Raw genomic sequence first — 27,064 nt, forward strand, 5'->3', positions numbered from 1 at the left:
CCGAGAAGGGCTACCACTGCAGTTCTCCTTTCTCCTTCCCGGAGCTGGCAGCCCCTCCTCCCACGGGACTGAGCCTGGCAGGGAGGGGCGCGGGTCCCCTGGCCGCAAAAACTTACAGATTTCGCTGATCTCAGCAGTTCGACATTTTCATGAGTGTTGTATGAAGTATGCCCAAAGACAGATTGCTCTGTGGTGTCCAGTCCACGCAGTTCCTGGCTTTCTACCTACTTTCCTGGAGGAGTAACTAAAACTTACAGCTCACCAGTCCTCCATCTTGCCCTGCCTCCTCTTTTGGCTTTTTAATTGGTCATTTGTCTTGGCCATATCTTCTTGCATCTTTATGTGTTTGTGATTTTCTGCTGCTTTCTTGGCATTTGAATATCTTGATAAGGTTATTTTGAAAGTTGATTTTCCTTCCTCACCTCACATTTTATAGTTGCTTGGGTTAGCATTGAAGGTCTCCTTTGGCACTTGGTTTATCAGTAATTCCCCATCATACTAAGGCAAAGAGCTCCCATGGGAGATGCAAGTCTATTTGCTATCTACAGAAGATTTGGCAGAAGAAGAGTTTGCCAGAGTGCACTTTCCCTGTCTTCCCAGTAGATGGAGCTCTTGGGCCACCTATTCCCCCCTCAAGTCTACTTTTCCCTGACTGCACAGCCCACTGGACAGGGCCCAAACCAGTTGAAAATCCAGTCAATGCAGCAGGTCTCCATGCATGCTATAGATCACAAGCCCCTGGGGTGGGAGGTGGGCACTGTGAACCTCAGTGAGGAGTCTGCTTGATGGCATGATGGATCTGGTGATTTTCAGGCTTGCAAGTGGAATAACCTCATGCTGTGGGACTGAGAGTTTCACCTTTCCCAGCCCTCACCCAGCTCAGAAGTGCCCTGCTATTGTTGGCCTGCAAGATCCCTGTACCCTGGAGCCTCTGCGGTGAGGAGTTCTTGTTACTTCCCTATGGCTCTCTCCCTTGTCCCTGCCTCTCCACCTGTGCATTCTGTAAGCACTGCAGACATCCATGGAGAAGGGATATAGGTAGTGGAACACAAATTGTCTCTCTTGCCTGCTAATTGTCAGAATGGCTCTGCTCTGCTCTGTGACCCATCTCCTCCTGAGGGGGGCTGCCCAGTCTTCCCTAAAACCAGATACCTGCAGCAGCCTGCCTCAAGGTTGGGAGAGTAGGCACTGTGTACCACAGCAAGGTCTCTATGTGTGGCCAAACAAGTCTGTTGGTTCCCAAGTTGCCTCATGGGAGCTCCTGCTAATGGGACTGAAAAGGGTGATCTTCTGAGCTGGTTGTGGAGATGGGAGTGCAGAAGCATGCAGTTCTTCCCTTACCCACTCTGGCTGTCATGTAGCAGCCAGCCCCAGAGGCGGTCATGATTAAACAAACTCACCCCATCCTTTTAGTCATAATTTCTCTGCCTTTTCATCCAGGCACTCCCTATATAATGTAGAAGTCTCTCTCTGACTGCTCATGCCCTGGATTTGCTGTCCTCATTGTTTTCTGCCTTTTCTCTAGTTATTCCATGGTGAAGAAGTTAGCTCTGCCTCTCCTATTCCACCGTCTTCCTCATTATCCCAATTGATTTTTGACAAGGTAGCCAAGTCCATTTAGTGGGGAAAGAACAGTCTCTTCTACAAATGATGTGGCAAAACTGGATATCCATATGTAAAAGAATTAAAATGGATCCCTACTGCACAACATATACAAAAATTAACTCAAAACTCTTAGAGTTTACACCAAAGCACAAGCAACAAAGGAAAAGTAGATAAATTAGACTTAATCAAAATTTTAAACTTTTGTGCATCCAAAGACATTATTAAGAAAGTAGAAGGACAACCAAAAAATAGGAGAAAATATTTGGAAATCCAGAATATGTAAGGAGCTCATATGACCAAACAACAAAAAGATAAACAACCCAATTTTTAAAATGGGCAAGGGACTTGAAAATAACAAGTGATGATGAGGATGTAGAAAAATAGGGACCTTAGTGTTAGTTGGTGGGAATGTAAAATTGTGCAGTCACTGTAGAAAACAGTTTGGTGATGCCTCCAAAAGTTAAAAAGAACTACCATATGACCAACAGCCCACTTCCAGGTATATATCCAAAAGAATTGAAACCAGGGACTCAGACAGATATTTATACACCAATGTTTATTGTAGCATTATTCACAATAGCCAAAAGGTGGAAGCAACCCAAATGTCCCTCAACAGATGAATCGATAAACAAAATTTGCAATATACATACACTGGAATATTAGTCTTAAAAATGAATGAAGGTTCCGAAAGATGGTGGCATAGAGAGGAGTGGAAGCTAGTTAGTCCCCCTTGAACAACTAATAAATGACCAGGAACAACTAGTAAATAATCTTGAATAACTGTGGGGGGACAAACATGACTGCCCACTTATCATATACCAACCTGAATTGGGAGGAGTGCCTGTGATTGCAGCATAAAATCTGAGGTGTATCTTCCCTAGGAGGAAGGAATTGTTGCCAAGCTCTACTACCCGCCTTTCATTCAGAACAGACCCCAGAGCCTGGGGGAAAACAGCCACAGACCACACTTCCTTACACCAGTTGGGAGTTACAGGCTGACAGGCGCCACCTGCTGGGCAGAAAAACACATTGACTTGAGGCCTCACAGTGTGTATCAACCTAAGACACCCTCAGGGAAACTGGATTGCCTCCTTCTGGACCTGAGCCCATTCTGGTCTGGGAAAAGCTGATTGGGGTAAACAAGGAAACCAGATGCCGAGACAACAGAAAACTACAACCTACACTAAGAAAAACTAAGTTATGGCCCAGTCAAAGGAATAAACTTACACTTCAACTGAGATACAGGAATTTAAACAACTAATGCTAAATAAATTCAAAACGTTTAGGGAAAATATGGCAAAAGAGATGATGCATATAATGCAAACACTGGGCGTACATAAGGTAGAAATTGAAAGTTTGAGAAAACAACTGGCAGAATCTATGGAAATGAAATGCACAACACAAGAGATGAAAGACACAATAGAGATATACAACAGCAGATCTCACGAGGCAGAAGAAAACACTCAGGAACTGGAGAACAAGATACCTGAATGCCTACACACAAAAGAACAGATAGAGAAAAGAATGGAAAAATATGAGCAACATCTCTGGGAACTGAATGACTACATGAAATGCAGGAATGTACGTGTCATGGGTGTCCCAGAAGAAGAGAAGGGAAAAGGGGCAGAAGCAATAATATAGGATATAATCAATGAAAATTTCCCATCTCTTATGAAAGACATAAAATTTCAGATCCAAGAAGCTCAGCATACCCCAAACAGAACAGATCTGAATAAGCCTATGCCAAGACACTTAATAATCAGATTATCAAACATCAAAGATAAAGAGAGAATCCTTAAAGCAGCAAGAGAAAAGCGATCCATCACATACAAAGGAACATTGATAAGACTATGTGCAGATTTCTCAATAGAAACCATGGAGGCAAGAAGGAAGTGGGGTGATATATTTAAGATACTGAGAGAGAAAAACCACCAACCAAGAAGCCTATATCCAGCAAAACTGTCCTTCAAATATGAGAGAGAGCTTAAAATATTCTCTGACAAACAGACAATGACAAAGTTTGTGAAAAAGATGCTGCTCTACAGGAAACACTAAAGGGAGCACTACAGACCGAAAGGAAAAGACAGGAGTGAGGTTTGGAACACAATTTTGGGAGAGAGTATCACAGCAATGTGGGTACACCAAACAAAGATGACTGTGGGTATGGTTGAAAGAGGAAGGTGAGGACCATGTGGGACACCAGAAGGAAAGAGGAAAGATAAAGACTGGAACTGTATAACTCAGTGAAACCTAGGGTGCTCAACAATTGTGATAAAAGGTACAAATATGTTTTTACATGAGGTAGAACAAATGAATGTCAACATTACAAGGTGTTAAAAATAGGGTGGGATGCGGGGAATACAATCAATGCAAAGTAGAGACTATAATTAACAGAAACATTTTATTATGCTTCCTTTAATATAACAAAGACAATATACCAAAGCTAAATGCATATGCAGGGCGTGGGGGACACAGGAAAAGGGTATGGGACTCTTGGCATTGTTGATGTTGTCTGACTCTTTATTCCACTTTAGTTTAATGCCATCTTTCCTTTTGGTGACTTCTAGCTGTTATTTTGTTGTTGTTGTTTTTTGTTTTTTGTTTTCTCTCTCTTTCCTTCTTCTTTCTCTTTGTATCTCTATCTTCTTTGACTCTTTCTCCTTCTTTGTGGAAGAAATGGAGATGTCCTTATATAGGTAGTGGCAATGGCAGTGAATACATAAAATGTGACTATACAGGGAGCCATCGATTGTTTAGTTAGGATGGAATGTATGGTGTGTGAACAAAACCATCTTAAAAAAAATAGGTTGATGTGTCTGTCTTATTTCACTCACTATATTGAGTGAAATAAGACAGACACATAAGGACAGATACTGACATGAACTAATTATAATATGTAAACACATAGACATGAAATATGAGTTACCATATGGGGAGCTGTTGCTTATTCTGAGCAGAATGTTCAACTAGGGTGAACTTAAACGTTTGGAAACAGACAGAGGTGATGGTAGCACATTGTGAGAATAACTAACAGCGCTGAATGGTGTATGAAAGTGGTGGAAAGGGTAAGTTCAGAGTCACATATGTCACCAAAAGGAATATTGGAGGTTGAAAGATGGGAATGTATAAAACAGTGAATCTTGTGGTGGACAATTAACCGTACAAATATTAGAAATCTCTCTCATGAACTAGAACAAATTTATGATACTATAACTAGAAGTTAATAATAGAGGGGCATATAGGAAAAAATATATACCTATTGCAAACTATACACTACAGTTAGTAGTATTTTAACGTTCTTTCATCAGCAGTAATAAATGTACTATACCAATACTATGAATCAATAATGGAGGAGGAGTCGTTAGGGGTATGGGAGGATTTGAATTTCCTTTTTTTGTCTTTATTTCTTTTCTGGAGTAATGAAAATGTTCTAAAATTTGAAAAAAATTAATTGTGGTGATGGATGCACAACTATATGATCGTACCATGGGCAATTGATTGTACACTTTGGATCTTTGGATAATTGTATGGTATGTGAACAATCTCAATTAAAAAAAAAAGAATGAAGTTCTAATAAATACCACTACATGGATGAAGACATCATGTTGAGTGAAATGTCAGACATAAAGGGCCAGATATTGTATGATTCCACTTAGATGAAATAGCTAGAAAATACAAATTCATAGAGACAGAAATAGAATACAGGTTATCAGCAATGGGGGCAGCAGGATGGGGGGAAGGAGGAATGGGGTGTTAATGCATAATGGTGTACGGTTTCTTTTTGTGGTGATGGAAAAGTTCTGATAATGGATGGTAGTGATGTTAGCACAACATTGTGAAGTGACGAATTCCACTGAATGGTGTGCTTTGTAGTGATCAAGATGGGAAAGTTTATGTTGTATATATGTATACACAATTGACCAAAAAAAGATTGACTAAAGAGACAATGACAATTAAATGCAAAATGTAATCCTGGACAAGATATAATAATGGAGGAGAAGATAAATAATATTATTTGGACATATGAAAAGATTGGAGTATAGACTACTATTATAAGCTTTATATCCATTTAAATTTCTCAAACTTGATAACTATACTTAGGGTGGTTACATAAGTGAATGTCCTTGTTCTTAGAAAATGTACATGGAAGTAGTAAGTGTTCAAGAAACATGATGTATACAACTTAATCTCAAATGTTTAGAAAAAGATAGGTGATAGATGGATAGACAGATGATAGATATAGATATAGATAGATAGATAGATAGGAAGATAGGAAGATAGATAGATAATAAAATGCAATGGCAAATGTGGAAAAATGTCTAAAGTTGGTAGAAAGTTGGTGGATCGGGGTATCTGAGGTATGGGTGTATGTTGGAGTTCTCTGTATGGATTTTATATTATTTTTGCAACTATACTGTAACTGTGAAATTATTTCAAAATGAAAAATTATGAATGAAAAAGAATTCATAATTCAGTGTTTTGGGACAGGGTGATATGAGATGGTTATTAGATATCCAAGTAGAGATTTTGAGTAGGTAATTGGATAAAATAGTCTGGAGTTCAGGGGAGGTTAGAACTTGCTATATAAGCTTGGAAATCATCATTTTAGGATAGCATGTTGAGTCGGGATAAGACTCTCCAGAGAAAGACAAGAGCTGTGAAAAACTCAATTTGGGGTAAATTCAATATTTAGAGTTGAGAAGATGAGGAGGAAGCAACAGAAGGGACTGAGAATGGGAGCCAGTGAAGTAGGATCAGAACTAAGAGTGTGGCATATCTGAAGCCAAATGAAGGAGCATCTAGGAAATAAGAGTGATTGTCTGAGAGGTGGAGTAAAGATAGGGCAGAGAAAAAACTGCTGGATTAGGCAATATAGCGGTCATTTATGACCTTGATAAGAGCAATTTCTGTGGAGGCGGGAAGTAGGCAGAGAATTGGGTTTTGTCAGGGTTTTGTTTTTGTCAGGTGAGTTCAACAGAAAGTGAGTATACTGGTCACATCTCTGGTGTCTGGAATAGAGGCAAACAAGGCAGATACGTTCACTGCATGTCTTAGGGTGTATTGGGGGAGACAGCAAAAAAATAAAAGGAAACAAGTTATTAGGAAATGTAAATGTCAAAAAGATAGCAACACGGGGTGCTAACATTGAGAGTGGGGCTAGAAAGCAACTCTGAATAAAATAGGCTAAAGAGGGTGACAAGAAGGTGACATGAGCTGATATTTGAGTGTTAGCTTCAGTTGTGGGAAATCAGAAAGAATAGTGCTCAAGTCAGAGAGATCCACAAGTGCAAAGACGAAGAGAAAAGATTGTCAAGGGAGTAATAGGTTCTAAAAATTGATGGAAGGGGTACATTTGAGGGGATTTGGCCATAGATTGGATATGGGGCTATGTGAGGCAAAAATCAGGGGTAACTCCCAGTTACCTTGGACAACTGTGTGGATATTGATGCCACCACTGCGATAAAGAATGTGGTAAATAAAAGCTGGTTTGAGGAAGGGAAGATACTGAATTCACTTTTAGGACATGTTGGATTTGCACCTAGAACAGTGCCTGGCACATAGTATGCACTCAGTAAGTATTGAATGTTTGGATGAAGTGCCTGTGGGGCAGTTGTAAAATTCTAGGACCTATGATTTTCATAACCTTGAGGTACAGAGAGGGCAAACTGAGGCACAGAAAGTTTAGGCAATTTGTGCAGTATTTTCTAGTGAGTCGATGTTAATTGCCAGAATAAAGTCTAGCCCCAACTTCTTTTTTTAAATGAAATTTTATTGAGATATATTCACACACCATATAATCCATCCAAAGCATATAATCAGTGGCTCTCAGTATCGTCATATAGTTGTGCATTCATCACCACAATCAATTTTAAAACATTTTCATTACTCCAAAATAAAGAAAAGAAAAAAATTAAAAAGAACACCCAAACCATCCCATACCCCTTATACCCCCTATTATTTATGTATTTTTGGCATTATTTTTTACTCATTTGCCCATACACTGGGTTATGGGAGTGTCAGTCACAAGGTTTTCACAACCACATGGTCACACAATAAAAGCTATGCAGTTATAAAATTATCATCAAGAATCAAGTCTACTGGGTTACAGTTCAACAGATACAGGTATTTCCTTCTAGCTATTCTAATACACCAGTAACTAAAAAGGAATATCTATATAATGCATAAGAATAACTCCAGAATGACCTCTTAACTCTGTTTGAAATCTTTCAGCCACTGAAACTTTATTTTGTTCCATTTCTTTTCCCCCTTTTGGTCAAGAAGGCTTTCTGAATCCCACGATGCCAGGGCCAGGCTTATCCCTGGGAGTCATGTCTCACATTACCAGGGAGATTTACAACCCTGGGAGTCATCCCAAGTAAGGGAGAGGGCAGTGAATTTATTTGCAGATAGCCCCAACTCCTTTTTCATTCATTGCTCAGGCTATACAATCATGGAATTCATATTAATTCTAATTTTATTCACCATAGAGAAGAACAGCACTCCAACAAGTTTGAAGGTAATCAAATCACACCAGTGTTGGACCTTAGCATATGCCAACCCTGCCGAAACAAGCATAATCATGATGCACGGGTTAGTAATAAGTTGTGGTTGCTGTTCATCATGTCCTTATTCTGTTGGGTAGCAGCAGCTGTCAGCTGGCTAATGAGTGAGATGTGGAGCTTGGGTGAAATCTGTGACCATGCATGATCACAGACCTCTTTCCTGAATACATGGAATTAGACCTTGCAGATCAAGTTAGGATTATATCAGTGGATTATGTTATTAGAGTAGAATACACACTTGACTGGGATGAAGGAGACTTGGATTTCCTTTTTTCCAAGAAAGGAAAAACTATATTTTGACTTCTGATATAATTATACATCCTTGGCATCAAATAACACATAAGAACTTTAGAACTCAGAAAGCCAGAAGAAACACACTAAAAGAGTGTGCATGTTTGAATTTAGCAACAAAGTAAGTCTGCTTTATAGTACTCTTGCTCAGACATTTTAGAGTATTGGCACTCCCCTTTAACAGCAAAGGTATGGTCATAACACTGGAAAATTTCCAAGGAAGTCTTTGATGACATAGTCCAGATGGTAAACTGGCAGCTGTGGAACAAAATTGGCCCACAAGTCTTTTGTTTGGCAGGACAGTATTTGTTTTCTTTTCTAGCTGAAAACCATTGATTGTCACACATGGCCATCAAATTAGTCACAAGCAATTACAATTCTTTTTGTTCTTCACCTTCCAGGATATCATTTGTGCAGTCCACCTAGTTGTGTAACATTTGTACAATCCATCTAGCTGGCCCCTGAAACCTTTTGAGTTTGCCAACTACAGAGTTTAACTTTGACTATTTTCATTTAAGGTACAAGATGTTTCAATAAAAAACAGTATGAAGCCAAAATGTTTCTTAAAGCTCAACCTGCACTGAAATGTCTTCAGACAATGTGATCTCACCACCAAAGGGATGCAATCCTAAGAACTTCTTGTAACCTTCCTCCTGTTCTGGTTTACAAGAACCTAAAGTCCATCTTGTACCCTAGCCCCACAAACCCTGGGCTTAGGTTTGAATAATGGTACCTGTTACACAAGTATCTGCATTCTCCAGGGGCATGTTTGCAACTTTGATGCAAGGCAGTTCCCTCACTTCCCACCCCCAAAACTGCTCAAAATTGACATGTGCAATTAGTCATCACAATTAGTGTTTTACAGAGTGTTTCTAGGAGACCCATGATATGTATTAATTTATAATAAGGAAAGTAATAGCTACCCTATAGTGCAGTTGTGAGGATTAAGTGAAATATTATTTAAAATAAAGATCTAAATACGAAATTGAATGTCCAGGGTATTGTGAAGGATCAAAACACTTTAGTCAAGAATGAGTCTAGTCGGAATAAAGTCATCATGCATGCAACAACGTGGATGAACCTTGAACCTTGAGTGAAATAAGCCAGAAACAAAAGGACATCTACTGTACAGTCTCACTAATAAGAACTAACTGTAATAAGCTAACACTGTGAGTTAAATTTGAGAACACAGGTTATCAGGAGATAGAAAGAGGGTAGAGACTAGGCAATTTATGCCTAAGGAGTACAGAATGTTTAACAAGATAGATTGTAAAGGTTCAGAAATGGATAGCACAGTACTGTGTGATGGGGGCACACTATTGTAAATATAATGAACAAAGCTGAGTGTGAATATGGTCGAAAGAGGAAGGGTAGGGGCATGTATGGCACCAGAAGGAAAGATAGCGGATTAAAACCAGGACTGTATAACTTAGCGAAACCTAGAGTGGACAATGAGGTTGTTTAATTGTACAAATATAAGAAAGTTTTCATATGAACAAGAACAAATGTATGCCACTATTACAAGGTGTTAAAAATGGGATGGTATACGGACAAAATACAACTAATGCAAACTAGGGTCTATAGCTAACAGTAACATTATAATATCTTTCATTAATTGTAACAAAGGTAATTACACCAAAGTTAAATGTCAATAATAGGGAGAATCTAAGGAGTATGGGATTTTTTTTCTTTGCAAGGAATGAGAGTATTCTCATATCAACTGTAGTGATGAATGCACTCCTATGTGATTATACCAAGAGCCATTGATTGTACACTTAGGATGGCTTGTATGGTGTGACTAAAACTTAAAAAAAAAAAAAAAAAAAAGAATGAGTGTAGTATCTGCACCTCACTGGGAGACCCAAACATTGGGAGTTACCTTTCACTGTTGAATTTCCATGGTAACCTCATTTGGTTGGGAATTCACAGGCAAATGTTCCCTAGTGTTTTCCCCATATGAGGGGGTCATGGATATAGGTTCTGAAAGTAAATATGGAAAACCTCCCCCATCCCACACACAATGTGGGATATCTACTCAATGGTTGGATCATGGATAGCTAGCTTTGGTAGGTAGTATTACTGTTCCCAACTATCTGCTTTCTCCCCTATAAGATGATTATACATTCAAACCCTTAGCCATGTGACTTTCAGTGCCTCCCAATAGGCAGAATACACTTTTCTACATGATTTGCTTTGGTCAATGTAATATGAGCAGATGTAATATACTCAAATTATATGCTGAAGCTTTAAATGTGCTTGTTTAAATTGTTTCTACTCTCTGCCATGAGAACTGTCCAAACTGAACATGGGCCGTGCTGGTTAATATCTTCCCTAATGTTTCTCTTTCCATATCAGTATAAATTTATTTCATTAAATATATATACACATATACACATACACATGTATGTGTGTATATACATATGTATGTAATATATATATATTTATAGAGCCTACATCTATGTAATACATGTACTATATAAATATATTTATAGAGTTTTTCCCTATTTTGATGAACTTTATGAAGTTATTAAAATTTTTTTACTATTAATGTCAGCTAATACTTGTTGGGCTCTAACAATGTGTTAGAGCATGTGTCGAACACTTTACATGTATTATCTTCTTTGTTTCTCACAAAAACCTTTCAAGGTAGATAATATTCTATTCTTCATTTTAGAGATGAGGGAAATGAGACACAAAAATGTTAACTTGCCTAAGGTCACAAAACTAGATAGGTGGTGAGTCTGACTCAAGCACCTAAGCTATACTCCAACAATGTTACAATAAACGCTTTGTTTATATATATGTGCAACTATTTCTATAGGATTTCCTGCAAGGGAATTGGTAAGCCAAATAAATAAATTCACAATATTGATAATTCCTGATAAGTTTTTCCAGAGGAAGTCTTAATCAATTTATCTTCCACCAATAGTAACAGAGAAACCTATTTCCATCACTTCTCCAGGTTTATCAATCTCCAGTATTATCATTTTTTTCAATCTGATAAGGAAAACAGATATTCATTACCTAAATTTCTTTGATTAAATGTCTGATTGAAGATCTTTTCATAACCTTTTAGGCCATTAGTACTTTCTCCTTTTTGAATGGCCTTTTTATTTCTTTTGCTTATTTTTCTATTGTATTGTCTTTTTTCTCATGGCTGTGTGGAAGCTCTTCACACATTTTAAATTTTAATCCTGTTGCATATGTTGCAAATATGTTTTCCTGCCTATAGCTTTTCTTTATTCCCTGTTTAGTATTACATATACAGAAGTTCTGAATTTCCATGTACCAAACTTTCCCTTAATAGCTGTTGGATTTTGTCTCTTAATTAGAAAGGCCTTTTCATCTCCAAGATTCAACAAATACTTTCCTATATTTACTTCTAATATCTTTCCAGTTTTATTATTTTACAATTGTGTCTGGAATTTTTTTTTCTATACAGTGTGAAGTCAGGATCTAACTTAAATTTTTCCCCAACTAGATAACAAACATCATTTACTGATAATTAATCTTTCCCCAACGATTTTAAATGGTACTTTTATTGCAAACTAAATTCCTCTATATACATTGGTCTGTTGTTGATTGTTATGTTGATACATGTGTCTTTTTTTCACACCATACCAATGGTTTCAAACATTATAAACCTTTGGTTTGTTTTGAGATCTTTCTTTTTAATTTTTGACTTTCTTTTAAGTTTTATCAATACATTTTCTTTTCCAGTTTTCAAGATCAATTTGAGAATCAACTTGTCAAGTTCCATAAAAAAAAATAACTGGAATTTTGATTGGGATTGCCTTGACATTAGTAATTAATGTTGGAAGACTTGATAGTCTTTACAATAGTAGGATTCCCCATCTAGGGCATGATATTAATTCAAATAATCATTTATATCTTTTAGTCAGCTTTCATTGTTTTCTTCATTTTTTTTTTTTTTTTTTTATTCTTAGGGAATTTGTGATTTTTGTTGCTATTTTTAATGGGCTCCTTTATTCTATTACTTTTTTCTGATTGGTATACAGGTGTGCTGGTTTGGATATATTATTTCCCAGAAAAGCCATGTTCTTTAATGCAGTCTTGTGGGGGCAGACTTATTAGTCTTGATTAGGATGGAAACTTTTGACTGAAGTTTCCCATGGAGATGCACCCCACTCAACTGTGGGTGAGAACTCTGAATTATTTCCATGGAGGTGTGGACCCCACCACTCAGGGTAGATCTTAATTAGATCACTGGAGTGCTTTAAAGAGAGCTCACATAGAGAGCAGAGAGGACAAAATGCTCCAAGAGAAGCTGAGAGAGACATTTTGGAGAGGAGCTAAGAGCTGGCACAGATGCTGATGCTTGGAGAGGCTTGGAGATGCAGACAAAAGGATGCTTGGAGGGGCTAAGCTAAGAGATGAAACCCAGAGTTTGCCCTGGAGAAGCTAAGAGAGGACCCTCAAATACTTAGAGAGAAATGCCCTGGGAGAAAGATGCAAGGACACACAGGAGCTGAGCAAGAGGAGTGAAGATAGAAGCCCAGAGATATTTTGAAGAAAGCCATTTTGAAACACTACACAGGAGTGAAGGACCAGTAGACAACAGCCACATGCGTTCCCAGCTGACGGTGTTCCAGATGCCATTGGCCGTTCTTGAGTGAAGGTTTCATCTTGATGCCTTAATCTGGACACATCTATGGCCTTAGAACTGTAACTTTGTAACCTAATAAATCCCTTTATAAAAACCAATCCATTTCTGGTATTTTGCGTAACAGCAGCTCTAGCAAACTGGAACAATAGGAAAACCATTGATTTATGTATGTTGATCTTATATTCTTCCTCTTTACTGAACTCTCTTTTTATGTACTAACAGTATGGTGGCTTGGAGCTATGTACCCCCAAAAAACATGTTCTTAAACTTAATCCATTCCTATGGGTGTGAACCCCTTCTAAATAGGACCTTTTGATGAGGTTAATTCGGTTGGGGTGTGGCCCAACTGACTCAGATGTGTCTTAATTCTCTTACTGAAGGCCTTATAGGGAAGGCCACAGAGAAAGAGAAAGACAGAGAACAGAACCCAGAAGAGAAGAGAGAAGCCAGGAGAGGCTGCCATGTGCATTGCCATGTAACAGAAAAGCCAAGGATCAAGGATCACCAGCAGCTAGCCCCAGAATGCCACAGTCTTCTGGAAGAAAGCATTGCCTTGATGACACCTTGATTTTGGACCTTGCCTAGCTCGAAACTGTGAGCCAATAAATTCCCATTGTTTAAGCCAAACCATTGCTTGGTATTTGCTTTGGCAGCCAGGAGAACTAAAACAAATAGTATTCAGTGGATTACTATTTGGGATTTTTAAATTTTATTAATATCTGCAAATTATGATGATTTTTATTGTTCTTTTCCACTTTAAAAAATGTTACTGCATGGGATAGCTTCTTTAATAGCTCTATGTAGTTAGTTATATACATTGCAAATCACTTTCATATTCTAAAAGATATATATTATTTTCAAAGTGAGGATGAGACAGTTATGACTAACAGAACCATAGATAACCATTCAAAGATGCTGGTATATATGGGACCAGAGAAGATACCAACAATCTTATTTTATGGCACTACTAGTCACAGAATTCTGGGCTGTATGGACCTTCAGTTTGACCCAAGATGAGAGTCCAACTAGTTATATATCTCAACTTATTTATTATTTTTTTTAAAAAAATATACAGCAAGATTCATTTTTTGTTTGTTTACAGTTCTATGAGTTTTAACAATGCACAGATTCTTATAAGCAATACCACAGGATACAGAAAAATTCTAATGCCCTTTAGACAGTCTTAAACCTCAACTGGGCTCCACTAGGATGCTCCTTGACACCTTACTCTGTGACACTTCACATCCACCATTATTATCATTTTATCTCCAAAATATACCAGAACCACTAACTTTTCATAATCTCCGCTGTTCCCACCCTAACCCACATCTCTACTCCTTTCACTTTGACAACTGCCATTAAACATTAATTGGATCATATCACTTCTATGGTGTCCCATTATACTTAGGGTAAAATTTAGACTCCTTTAGATAGCCTTCAAGGCCCTGTGTGAGCAATCCTCTACTCTATGCATCCTCTTTAAAAAAACAAAAATGCATTTCAATATTTATTTAGATGTTAAACTCTCACACTAGGTTTTTACAAGCTGGTTAACACTGACATATTATTTCTCCCACAGAACTATAACCACACATTCTCAGACAGTATAAATATATGACTGAACTAACATTAATACACATCACCATTTTATCAACTACATAATAAAACATTATCAACATCCAAATATTAAACAACACAGCTCAAAAGGCATATAAAATATTAGATGTCTGCTGAATCATTAGCAGAAACTTCTCTTTTTGCAAGAAAGTTTGGGAAGAGAAGGAAAAAAAAATCACACTTCAAACAAAAATAAAAGTTGCTAAACAACTTCCAATATATACAGAAAAATATTACAAGGATTTCAGAAATTTTATGATTAAGAATTATTACAGCTACCCTAACAAAGCATTTTTACCTTTTAAAAATATTCACTAAAGAGCATATTCTACATGTTCTGCACAAGACAAAAGCAATATTTTACTAAAAATATTTAATAGCCCCTCCCATTCATTTGTCAGACCCTCCCAGTTAAGTTGTATCCCAAAGTACAAACATTAACTGTAAGGCTTTTTTGTCTGGAGACATTAAAGACATATTCTGTACAATGTAGATTTTCAAAATGGAGGTTTTCTCTAACATCACAAAGTGAGATTTATAGATAGACATTAAGTAGTCACCGTTAAGACTCAGTAAAAATCCAACAAAATTCAATGGCTGTGCAAACCTGTTGCGTACTAGTACGAATGTGGGAGATGTAAACAAAAAGTGAACAGGCAAATAACCGTAGAGGCCCTATTTGCAATGTTTGCAATGACTGAAGGGATAAATCACAAAAGGTTTAGAGTGTTCATAGTTCCTGGGATTTTAAGTTCTGTATGTTACTAAAATATACAAGTATTGTGCTGGGTATTTTGGCACCTAATCTCTCTAAACTTCTTATATATTGGCAAGGGAATAGATTTAAAGAAGACTTATAACTCAATACTGCATGATTTCGGGAAAGGTCAGTTGTTACAAAAGATAAGACCATTTTAAGTGCTGACCAGCAAAATTGTTTTGCTAAGTGTCCAAATAGGATGATTGTAACCCAAACATAGAGGTTGCAATTCTGTCAAACTTGTAACATAGTGTATTAGGATTGTCTAGGGAAACAGAATCAACAAGAGATATATGTAAACATAAGATTTTACAAAAGTGTCTCACACAACTGTGGGGATGCATGAGTCCAAATTCTGTAGGGCAGGCAGTGAACTGGCAACTCTGATGAAGGTGTTTGGTGAACTCCTCAGGAGATATTGGCTAGTTGAAGACGTGAAGGTTCTCTCTCTTTATTCCTTAAAAGTCTTCAACTGATTGGATTAAATCCCACTGATTGAATTCTCTCATTGTGGAAGACACACCCTTCATTGATGTAATCAGTCACAGGTGCAGTCAATTGATGAAATAATAAACCAGCCTTCTGGTTTATTAACCAGCCACAAATGCCTTGCAGTACAGTTAGGCAAGTGCTTGCTTGACGAGACACCTGGACACCATCACCTGGCCGAGTTGACACATGAAACTAATCATCACACATAGTAAATCTGCTTTTCAATATTCCCATGGAAGCTTCTTTAGATGTATTCACCAACATGTTGGCTAATATGTACAACAAATTAGGTCCTTCTTCTCTCAAGTTCTACTTCCAAGGCAATTACATCAGGTACCCCAGTTTTATTGACTGTAATAGTTGTTTGTTTGACCATTGGAGTCTTTGAAGCACTGTCACAGTTTTGGATGCTATGCACCAAATACAGAAGTTGCTTGCTGTTAAAAGCTCCATGCCACTTTTGTCCTATGAACTGTGCTCCATCTTCATATTTCATTCCACCTTCAATCAATGCTAGGGCAATACATTCTGGAGCCCTCTCGAGACCTGCAACACATAGACAGCAATACAGCAACCAGGTTCTTCACAAAACTTAATTTTTACAAGACTTAACCAATCATCAACAATCTGTTTGGATGGTGGTATGCCATCATCAAAAGGCCAATCAAGAACATGGATGCCTTCTTTCTCCACAAGAGCAGTCTCATAAGTTGCTTCATAAACTCTTACTATTGTGGTAACTTCATACTTCTTAGGTTCCTCTATAAATTTGCTAAAGGTTGTAGTGGTTGGATTGTGTGTAGTCATGTTCTTACATATGACTACCACAAGAGCTGGGCATTTCATTCAAGCCATGTTAGTTTAGTGAAAAAAACACTCAATAGGGTTATAAAAGAATTTTAAAAATTGAGGACAGAAGTGCTGTAAAGAAACTGGTCTACTTCAGTATACTCCACTTGAAATTCTCAATGCTTTGAGTATGAAGCTGGGAGTAACGGGAAATGAAATGAACCCCTAACAAGAAGCAGCGATTCTTCAATCCAGTAATGCTGAGGTAATATCAAGAAGTGCTGTGAGGTTTACCCCATCCAGGTCAGAACTGTTGTAAATTCTCTGTGGTTTTCAGTTCAACACTTCTGTGTCCAGGTTAACCACACTTATGGGGGTTTCTTGGTGGAGTAATAATGAGTTTATAAGGTTCACTTGTCTGCATAGAGGTTGTGCTGTGTCTGGCAGTAAACTCCTCTGTCCTTCAGAAACTCCAAAAATGTGTGACCAAGAGCGCCACAGAAAGGAATATATTTACTTACTGAAGATTGTGGCTTACTGGTACAGCAGATCCCAAGGTGGTGGCTGCAGGGCAGAGGTTGCGGTAGCATCAGGCTCTACCATGCAGTGAGCGGCTCCCTCCATGCATCCTCCTGCTATCACTCTTCAGCACTGTGCCCAGCACGTAGGCTTTGTTTAAGGAGATGAGATTCATCAAACTCTTTAGTGCACTGCAGCTTTGGCACATGTTCTTCCTCTGCCTGGAATCCCCTCACTCTTTCTGAATTCTGACAGGAATCTAAATTATATTATTCTCTCATAGCAACCAGTCCTTTTACTTTGTAGTATTTATCACTGTATATAATTATATATGTGTTCATTGGTCTCTTTCCTTTCCTAGTATTTTCCATAAACAATCCATGAGAGTTTTGTGCCACACTATATATCAGCTTCTTCCTCCCCCTTTTCCTCTCTCATTTCCTTTGCCGGAGTTGTTCCTCCAACCATAGTTACTTGCATATGACCCTTCATTCTAACTGCAGTGAACTTTTGGAATATCATGAGAGGACTAGTCCCACTGTCCTGTATTCCTAATAGCCCTCACTGGGTTATCTCCATCAGACATAGGCTGATACACAAACTACTTTTTTGTGTATGCTTGTTATTTTTTCTGCATACCCAACATTGCTTGATTCAACTTTGTGACCACCATTTTCTTTTAGAAACTTTCATTCCATTTTCTTTTCAAATATTATATATGTATACAGTGATAACTCTCTGTTCCCCCTTACCTTTTATAGATAACCATTAGTATTGGTTTCTTACTTATCTATTCCATGTTTCTTTATTCATATACAAGCAAATGCAAACATATATTCTTAATGTCCTTCCTTTCTTACACAAAGATAGCATATTGTATATATTGTTCAGTATATTGTTTTATTTTAAAAAAGACATCAATATATCCTGGAGATTTCTTATTTTGGAATTTTTTTAAAAAGCTGCATGGTATTCCATTGTGTGGATGTACTGTGGTTTATTCAAAGAATCCTCTACTGTTAAATACATATTTCCAATCATTTGCGATTACCAAAAAAAATTATCAATGCTATTTTCCTTTTCCCTATTTCCAGGATTAGGTCTGAGAAAAAAGAAATGCAGTCATAGCCAAGCACTCCATTGCATTGGAACAGGCAGAGATTCTTTTATATTACAGCTACCTGGTATTCAAGGAATAAAATCAGGGTTGTGAGATTCTCTGAGTACTAACTAGTGTGACCAACCAGGTCCAGTTTTAGCACTGAAAGTCCCATGGCCCAGGACCCTCAGTCCTGGCCAAATTGTTTGGTCACCTTACAAGTATTATTCAGTGGTAGCTGAAATATGAAATCAGTATGAGATCTTTTGAGAAATGAACTATGGAATAAAGAATAATGACAGCATTGAACTCCACTTCCTGAGAAGTGCCATGGTAATCCTAGAAGCAAAAACATCTTCCATATCTTTCACCTCCCATCTCTCTCATCAACCTCCAGTTCCACCTCCTTTAATTGTTCCTGCCAGATTTCACTGAAAATGGTGGACCTTGATTTTGTTCCCTTGTGCAAATTAATTCTTTGCACAAAATCAATGAACTGACTAAATGTCACTTCACCTAGTGTTGACCTAAGTGTAACTGCAGAGAGGGCCAAAAGGGGAAAGAGGCCTATGACATAACAGAAAGAACTTAGAATCAAGGTCAAATTTCAGCCAGATGCTAATTAAATGAACACTTTCACCTCTCTTAATCTATTCTTGCCTATGAGATAAGGGATTGAGATTGAATAATCTCTGAGACCCCTTCTAGATCTAATATCTTGTTAATTATTGGCTTTAGTGTACCTCTAACAATCTCCCTTAAATGTTTTCTCCACACTTCCTCTCTATCATTTGGGAGTTTAACAATGTCATGTGGATGCCCAAGGCTCTCTACTGAGATGACTTAGACAGTGCTTAGATGACCATACTTAGATAGCCCCCTTAGATGACCTACTTAGATGGCCAGACTGTGTTTTGTGCTCCTAATTTGCTTGAAAAGTCACCTTATCTGTGTCTTCATATCTACTAGGTGTCATTGGATGATTATGTAGCAATCAGAGAGCTCAAGGTTCAGACCAGGGTTCAGAGAGATCAGGGGATAAGACAAATGCTGTGTGGAATAAAGGCATCAAGAGTAAATGGTCAGGGGTAAAGTATCACTGAGTCAGCATGCGGGTCCAAAGGAAAATATCAAACCTGGTATCAGCCCACAAGAGGAAGAATAGTGCTCTCTAAATACCAACATCAGAATTCACAAGGAATCTAAGATCCAGAATATATTTCTAAGTGGGAGCAGGGAAAACAATCATCTGAGATAGAGGCTGGCAGTTTAGGAGAGATTGGAGTCCAGCCACAGCCAGCAAGCAGGATCCAGCCCTATATATCTTGGGGCTTAGATGTAGCAAATTCCACACTTTGAGAAACCAAAGTGCAGACAAGAAATCTAGCTTTTAGTGCCTGTGACAAAGGGTTTATCAAGGTCAGAAAGGGACCAGTGACAATTGTCGCCTTATAACTTTTCTTCCTTAATTTTGATGATGCCATCTCTTCCTTCCACTTCTCTAATTATTCCTACTCAGTATCCTTCCTGTTCATCTCTTCCTCTCTCCTTCACAAAAGCTGATCTTCTCCTGGATTCGGTTTTTTCCCCACTTCTCTTCTCTCTTTCTGCACACACTCTTCCTTGGTAATTAGATCCAAACCCATGGCTTTAACTGCTATCTGTTTGCTGGTAATAATAAAATCTGTTTTTAGCTCAGATCTTTCACCTGAACATTTGACTTAAGAGCCACTCATAAACTCAAGAGACAAAGATGCATTTCATGTCCTTTGAATCACTTTCCCAGAGCAGCAAATGAATATCAAGGCTCCTGTCCATTAATTCTCCTCTATGCCCTTCTTTCCTCTTGTTTTGCTGCTCGGATTGGCTTGGAAGAATTGGGGCTCATGGCATTGCTTGTTGCAGGTTGTGTTAAAATATGAATGTGAGAGAAAGAATGTGCACATGCAGGAAAAGGCAGGTGAAGAGTTAGAAAACTACTAAAATGGGCCAAAAAAAGTCACAGAACAAATTGTAACCATCTCTCTCAAAAAAAAACTGAGTCAAGGAAGTCCCAAGACTAGCTGCAAAGGCTTAGGTGCACATTTCCAAGATAAGCCAAGGCAGTTCAAGAATCAAGACCAAGGGGCAGATCAAGAATCAGTTTCTTTGTCCCAGAAGACAAAGGTGCTAAGAATAAATAGGCAGAATGAATTGAAAGACAGATCTACAGAACTCAGTTTGTTGCAGTAAACATCCATGGAGATAAATTGTCTACATAGGCATGTCTTTATAGGGTGACTCTAAAATACAGCTATTTATAAAAAAAAGATCCTAGTAACCTTGACTTTTGAGGGACTTTAACTCATTGTCAGAGCTCTCATGTGTATGCCAGAAGAGGGGCTCTTTGCCTGAGGAGGGAATAAGGGAACAAGTGCCCCAGAGACTCACTGGATATGTTTCATCTCTATGTTAATAAGTATGCACGTATACACACTTCTTCAAAAGCCTGATATATAATATCTTGGATTAGATATTATCATTTGCATTACCTCTCTTTCCTAATACATGAAAAACTGAATCGAGCTTATAAATTGTTTGCATATATAGTTACAGCTTAATGAAGAAATTGACTTGCTTGCAAATTGGCAGGTAACCCAAACATAAAATTAATCGATTTAAAACATTTTTAAAGCAATTTTAAAACAAAGCAAATAATATTTGCCAAACTCAAAAGTAATTAATTACAAAATACAATTGAAGTGGCAGGACATTAAAATAAAATTACATTTTAAAATATTAATTGACTTTTAAAAGTAATTCTTGTATTGTTCTGAATTTGTAAAACTAATTCGGTAACGAGAGTTTAATAGTTTCTAAAAGTGTTTGCCAGTTTTCCTTTAATTAGGCATCTCCATTAGTGCTTTCAAAAGTATCCAATGTAGCCGGGTCGCAGCGCGCGGAGCCAAGGCTCGCCCGCGCAGAGAAGGGGCGCGCGACGTGGGGCGGCGGGAGGATGGCCCTGGGCCCGGCCGCCCCTTTCCGCTGACCCGCCGATCTCCTGCCTCGCCCCACCACGGCTGAAGACCAGGCAGAGGCGGCTAAGCACTGTCAAGAAGGAGTGACACCTCTTCAGTTAAACTCCCCTGTTAACTGATGGCCACGGGACTGGAGTCTAACCTTAGATGCCCAGGCAGCGATGACTGCCGCACAGACTCCATGAAAAGCCTCACCAGCTGGATGTTAAAAGCAGTCAGTGTATCTGGGCAAATGCTGTGAGGCACTCCCATTCATGAACTGCTGAAAGAAGTAAAAGACACTGAATGGAAGGATCTTGGCCTCTTTCCCAACACTTGCTGGTTCAGTCATGGAAGATTTTTACAAACTTTACTGCACTGTGAACTGCAATTCAAGATGTTCTTTAAACTCAAGGAATGCATTCCAAATAGTCAATAATCAAGTAAAAAATCCAGTGACACCTCGATTCATAGTTTCCCATCAATACCTCACTTCGTGTGAATGAACATCATTTAAACATCCAAGTATTGGAGACAAGTGTGCAAGATTTTGTAAATTGGTGCAAAAAATTTTTTTTAAGTTGAAGAACTTTTGAAAGTTAGTTTATGTGGACAAATTTAGAGCTGCCTTTCAATTTATGCAGTAACTTTAGAACGGAGAGTTAATAATAATGAGACAATGCAAGAGTTAGTGAGTTTCCTTAATTTGGGGCAGACATAATCATACCAAGACTGGTAAGCTTTTGTTTCAAAGTCAAATCAATTCTCCTAGAAAAGTGAACCAGTTTTGTCAATGTGAATTTGAATATTAAAGGAAATGATACATTGGTACTCTACCCAGTTATTGGTTGGATATGTACAACTGTTTAAACAGCAGAAAATTTTCTGAAACCTTAATACACATCAAGTATTTCTGATTAAAATTTAGAATCCAAATTGAAAGGTGAGACAAATATACAATACACATCAGATTTCAGACAGTGTGAATAAAGGTGGTAAAATATCTCATAAATACCTTTGTATTATTACATGGGGAAATCACTTTTTTTTAATATATTAGCTTAAATAAAATGTGTTCTTTAAATGCAAAAAAGTATCCAATGTACATATACTTCATTTATCCATAACCTATAAGTTAAACTTCCAATATATAAAATGATTGTATTAAAACACACTAATAAGAATTTTATTTTTAAAACACACTGTTCTAGTATAAGTTTACATTTATAACTGAAAGTTCTGTGTAAGGTAGCAGTCTCTGAAAAGTTACAGGTCCCAAAGAATATTAATATTAGAGTTGGCTAAAGTGTTATAAATAACGAAAACAAAAGAGTCAATGGCACAAAGTAGGTGGTTTACTTGTCTCTCATGTAATAGTCCATGGTTGGTTAGAAGAACATTTAGGGATCCAACCATCTTCAATATAAGGCTTCCAAAGTTCTCCCTGGTCGTCAGCATTCCAGGCTACAAGATGGGAGAAAGAGTGGAAGTTCAATTCAAGCCATTTCTTTTTAAACAAATTAAGTAGAAATGCTCTTATCACCAGCTTTTACATTCCATTAGTGGAAGCTTCGTCATATAGGCACATATAGATGCAAGGGGGCTAGGAAATACAGTTCCTTTTTGAGCAGCTTCATCTGAGCTACCATCCTATAATGCCATAAGAAGGGGAGAGCAGATTTTGATGGACAGCTAGGAGTGTCTGCCACCCCACTAGCCACCAAAAATCTGTGTTTATCCTTCTTCTGATGTGGTCATCTTTCCCCAAGGGAGCCAACCCAAAATCTCATCCAGTTACTACATCCAGCTCAAGTTCTGGGGTCTCTGGGTGCAACCACCCCCTTCAGATTCAGATGTGGCTCATTGTGTTCTAGCAACTCAACTGAAAAATGTTTTAGTTTCCTAGCTGCTAAAACAAATACCATACAGTGTACTGGCTTAATAAAGGAATTCATTGGCTCACAGTTTCAGAGGCTAGAAGTCTTGCTTCCTCCTGCAGTTGGTATCTTCCGGATGGCTGGCAATCTTTGGGGTTCCTTGACTTTTCTGAAGTCACATGGCAATGCACATGGCAGTGACTTCTTCTTTCTCTTCCAGTTCTGTTGACTTCCAGCTTCTGGAAGCTTCTGTCTCTATGGCTTCTATGAGGCCTCCAATAGTAGGATTAAGACCCATCCTGGTGCTATTGGGACACACCTTAATAGAAGTAACCTCATCAGAAGGTTCTATTTACAACGGGTTCACACCCACAGGAATGGATTAAGAGTAAGAACACGTTTTTTGGGGGTACACAACCACAAGTCACCACATCTGCCTTCTCCAACACCCAAAAAGCAATAGTGTAATAGAAACAGGATGATTGTATATGAGACATTCTGTTCTTAAATGCCCCTTGGTCCTTCCACTAACATAAACCTTGGGGAGTATGCCAGTTTGAATGTATTATGTCCACCCAAATGCCATTATCTTTGATGTAATCTTGTGGGGCAGACATATTAGTGGGGATTAAGTTGGAAATGCGCCCCACCCAACTGTAGGTGATAACTCTGATGAGATAATTTCCATGGAGGCATGGCCCCACCCATTCAGGGTGGGCCTTGATCAGTGGAGCCATACAAATGAGCTGACAAACAGAAGGAAATCAGTGCAGCTGAGAGTGACATTTTGAAGAGGAGCTACAGCCAAGAGGGACACTTTGAAGAATGCCCAGGAGCTGAAAGAGGAGCTGCAGATGAGAATCAGTTTGAAGGTGGCTGTTGAAAGCAGACTCTTGCACCAGAGAAGCTAAGAGAAGACAAATGCCCCAAGGGCAACAGAAAGTGACACTTTTGAGGAACTGCAGCCTAGAGAGGAACGTCCTGGGAGAAAGCCATTTTGAAACCAGAACACTGGAGCAGACGCCAGCCATGTGCCTTCCCAGCTAACAGAGGTTTTCTGGACACCATTGGCCATCCTCCAGTGAAGGTACCCGATTGCCGATGTGTTACCTTGGATACTTTATGGCCTTAAGACTGTAACTGTGTAACCAAATAAACCCCCTTTTATAAAAGCCAATCCATCTATGGTGTTTGCATTCTGGCAGCATTAGCAAACTAGAACAGGGAGGGATAAGATGGGAAGCTAATTTTACTGAAATTTCAAAAGATATACACTCAGGTGACTGAAAAAAACTTGCTGAAGTAGCCATTTTTTCTTTCAAGGAGAAAGCAGCATTAGACAGAAGGAAAGATATTTGGTGTCAAAAGGCATTCTATTTTGGTGGTAATCTGTGAGAATACTAGATAGATAAGGAATTTCTGGAGAAACATGAGGAGAGAACTCAGTGCAAAATTAAATGGAAGTCTTTATTTTTTAGCAAAGCAGAACTATTTGATTAGGTCATCTTGATGTGGCTATTAAGAGATTAGTGACATTCTGAAAAACAACCGTTTTGACAGAACCCCATAAAAAAGTAAAAATGCTTATTACTGACATATATAAAACACTATCTTCAAGCCTCTTCCCCTTCATTCTCCCATTCTGCGATGTTGATGCTGATGTTCTCCACTGTGTGTGTGTGTGTGTGTGTGTGTGTGTGTGTGTGTGTGTGTAATGTTTTCATAAAATTCAGGTCATATATTGAGCTGAAATCTTCCCGAATGGAGCCAAATGATTCTCCAAACTGACTGCATATTTTTAAACATTTTTATGTAGTTGAAATTAAGCAAGATATAAGTCATCCGAATGCAGTTTGATTAAGATGTAGAAATGTAAAGGTGGGAGCTAGGCAAGAAAAGTGGTTCAAATAGAGAGATGAGAAAGAGAAGAAGAACTTGTGGTTAAATAAGAAGTAAAAATGTGCCATGAAGGAGAAATACGTGTAGTGATTAGGAGATGATTACTTCAGTTCTCTCTACCTCTATTTCCCAACTGCAAAATGAGAGTGATGAGAGCGATTTCCTCATGAGGATGTGTTCATTATGGGATCTGTTCATTCCCATTAAGCCTTGAATCATAGCCCCAGATAAGTGATACTTTTGGGTTAGGTGAAAAATACTTTTGTGAAGGATACTTTTGGAGTGAGACCAGTAAGTTAAAACGCGGGCTTGGACTTAGTAATAGTCATGGCATCAGCCTGACACAAGCAATGCATCCTATAACTTGGCAAAATAGAAACGGGCTGGATGAGCCCTGATTCTGAATCAGTGTGTGAAATCCTATATCCATTACTTTTGTTCTTTTCTGAATGATAGGGACTTATGATTTTAATCTTGAAAATTTAAACTACGTTTAAAAAAAAACTACCTTTTTAAAATGGATATTTTTGTGCCTTTAATTTGAAGATAGGACTTTTTTAAAGTATTTTTATTTCATTGAAATTATCTGTTTATATTTTGGTGTCTTCCACTAGAATGTAAGCTCCTCTAAGTAGGAAACATAATCCATTTCTCACTGTATCCCGGCACTCAGCTCAGTGCGTGGAGATGTTACTCTGGTGTTTCCTTTCACCAGTAGGACTCTGTCACTTTAAGGCAGAAACCGGAAGTTAAAAGTGGAATCAGAGGGGCGGGAGGGATGAAGAAAGGGGCGTCTTCGGTAGAAAGAGTAGTTGAGAGTGCTGGCAACAGCAGCTGAAAAGTAGAGAAGTCGTAGAATTAATTTTTTTTTTTTTTTGCCCAAAGCTGGTTCAGCCCACGTTTTATTCCCAGTTGGTAGAAAGAGTGATGTGGCTCAGTGGGAAGGGCTGTTGGCTGAAAAGAGGTGGAGCGCAACACTTTCTCCCCATTGGCAGCTGCAGTTGTTTGCTTTTTGTTGTCTTATTCTTCCAGAGTAGACTCCAAACGGGAGGATCTGCCAGGTGGTGTTGGAAAGGCAGTGATCTTGGGTACACAGCAGAGCGTTCCCAGTTCTGGGTCGTACAGGCTCAGGGCTCCCCTGTCCCACCCTTAGCAATTCCCTAGCTCTAAGAGGACAGCAAAATCTAGCTTTCCCAAAGCATCTCTTGTGGCAGCATTTATTTGGATATCATAGCCAAGGTCTTCCTTGAGAGCTGGTAAAAATGTGCCATGAAGACGAAATACATGTATTTCGGTGTGGTTTCTTTTCTTTTCTTTTTAATTTATTTTTATTCTATCTTTAGGACAAAGGACATTGACCCAGCCCGGTGAAAATTTCTGGAGACCATGGCCAAGAAAAGAATTGCTGTGATTGGGGCAGGTGTTAGTGGGCTCACGTGTATCAAGTGCTGCGTGGAAGAAGGTTTGGAGCCTGTCTGCTTCGAAAGGACTCACGACATTGGAGGGCTTTGGAGGTTCGAGGTAAATTTCCTCTTCCCTGAATACTTGGAACTCTCACAGCAAGTAGAGGCATGAGATATGTTTATCTAGTGTCACAAAATGTGACAGGCTTGATAGTGATGAAAACTGCTAGAATCCCCTGGTAGTCTGGCTCCCTGTTCTTTTCTTGCCATAGATACAGGGATTCAGCCTGCTATCAACTCAAGTTCTTTGCGGGTTCTTCTTTCCCTAGGCTGGCCAACACACACATGTCGTTTGTTTTTCCTTTTCTGTTGATTATGAAAATGACACAGAGACCATTTTCATTTAATGAGTTTTGTTATGATCCAAAAAGGGGAAACAATCTGGGGGGAACAAAATAACAAGTATTAGGAAACATACAGGCATTAGACAATAGAGAGTGCTTGCTACACTTCTGAGGTAATAGATT

General features: G+C 38.5%; 1 protein-coding gene across 8 annotated transcripts in view; it reads left to right on the plus strand.

Moving 5' to 3' along the window:
- Positions 1 to 27,064, plus strand: part of FMO5 (flavin containing dimethylaniline monoxygenase 5) — a 73,748-nt gene that overhangs the window by 25,186 nt on the left and 21,498 nt on the right. For 3 of the 8 annotated variants that reach the window (XR_005215259.1, XR_005215258.1, XM_037826211.1), the window contains exons 1-2: positions 26,052 to 26,195; positions 26,478 to 26,655. Coding sequence is in view for 6 of the 8 variants with exons in the window: in XM_037826211.1 (XP_037682139.1) it covers positions 26,521 to 26,655 (135 nt within the window). In the remaining 2 variants the exon portion in view is untranslated. The other 5 variants (XM_037826216.1, XM_037826215.1, XM_037826213.1 and 2 more) reach the window with 5 other exon arrangements.

The sequence above is a fragment of the Choloepus didactylus genome, chromosome 2 (genome assembly GCF_015220235.1).
Source record: "Choloepus didactylus isolate mChoDid1 chromosome 2, mChoDid1.pri, whole genome shotgun sequence".
NCBI lineage: Eukaryota > Metazoa > Chordata > Mammalia > Pilosa > Megalonychidae > Choloepus > Choloepus didactylus.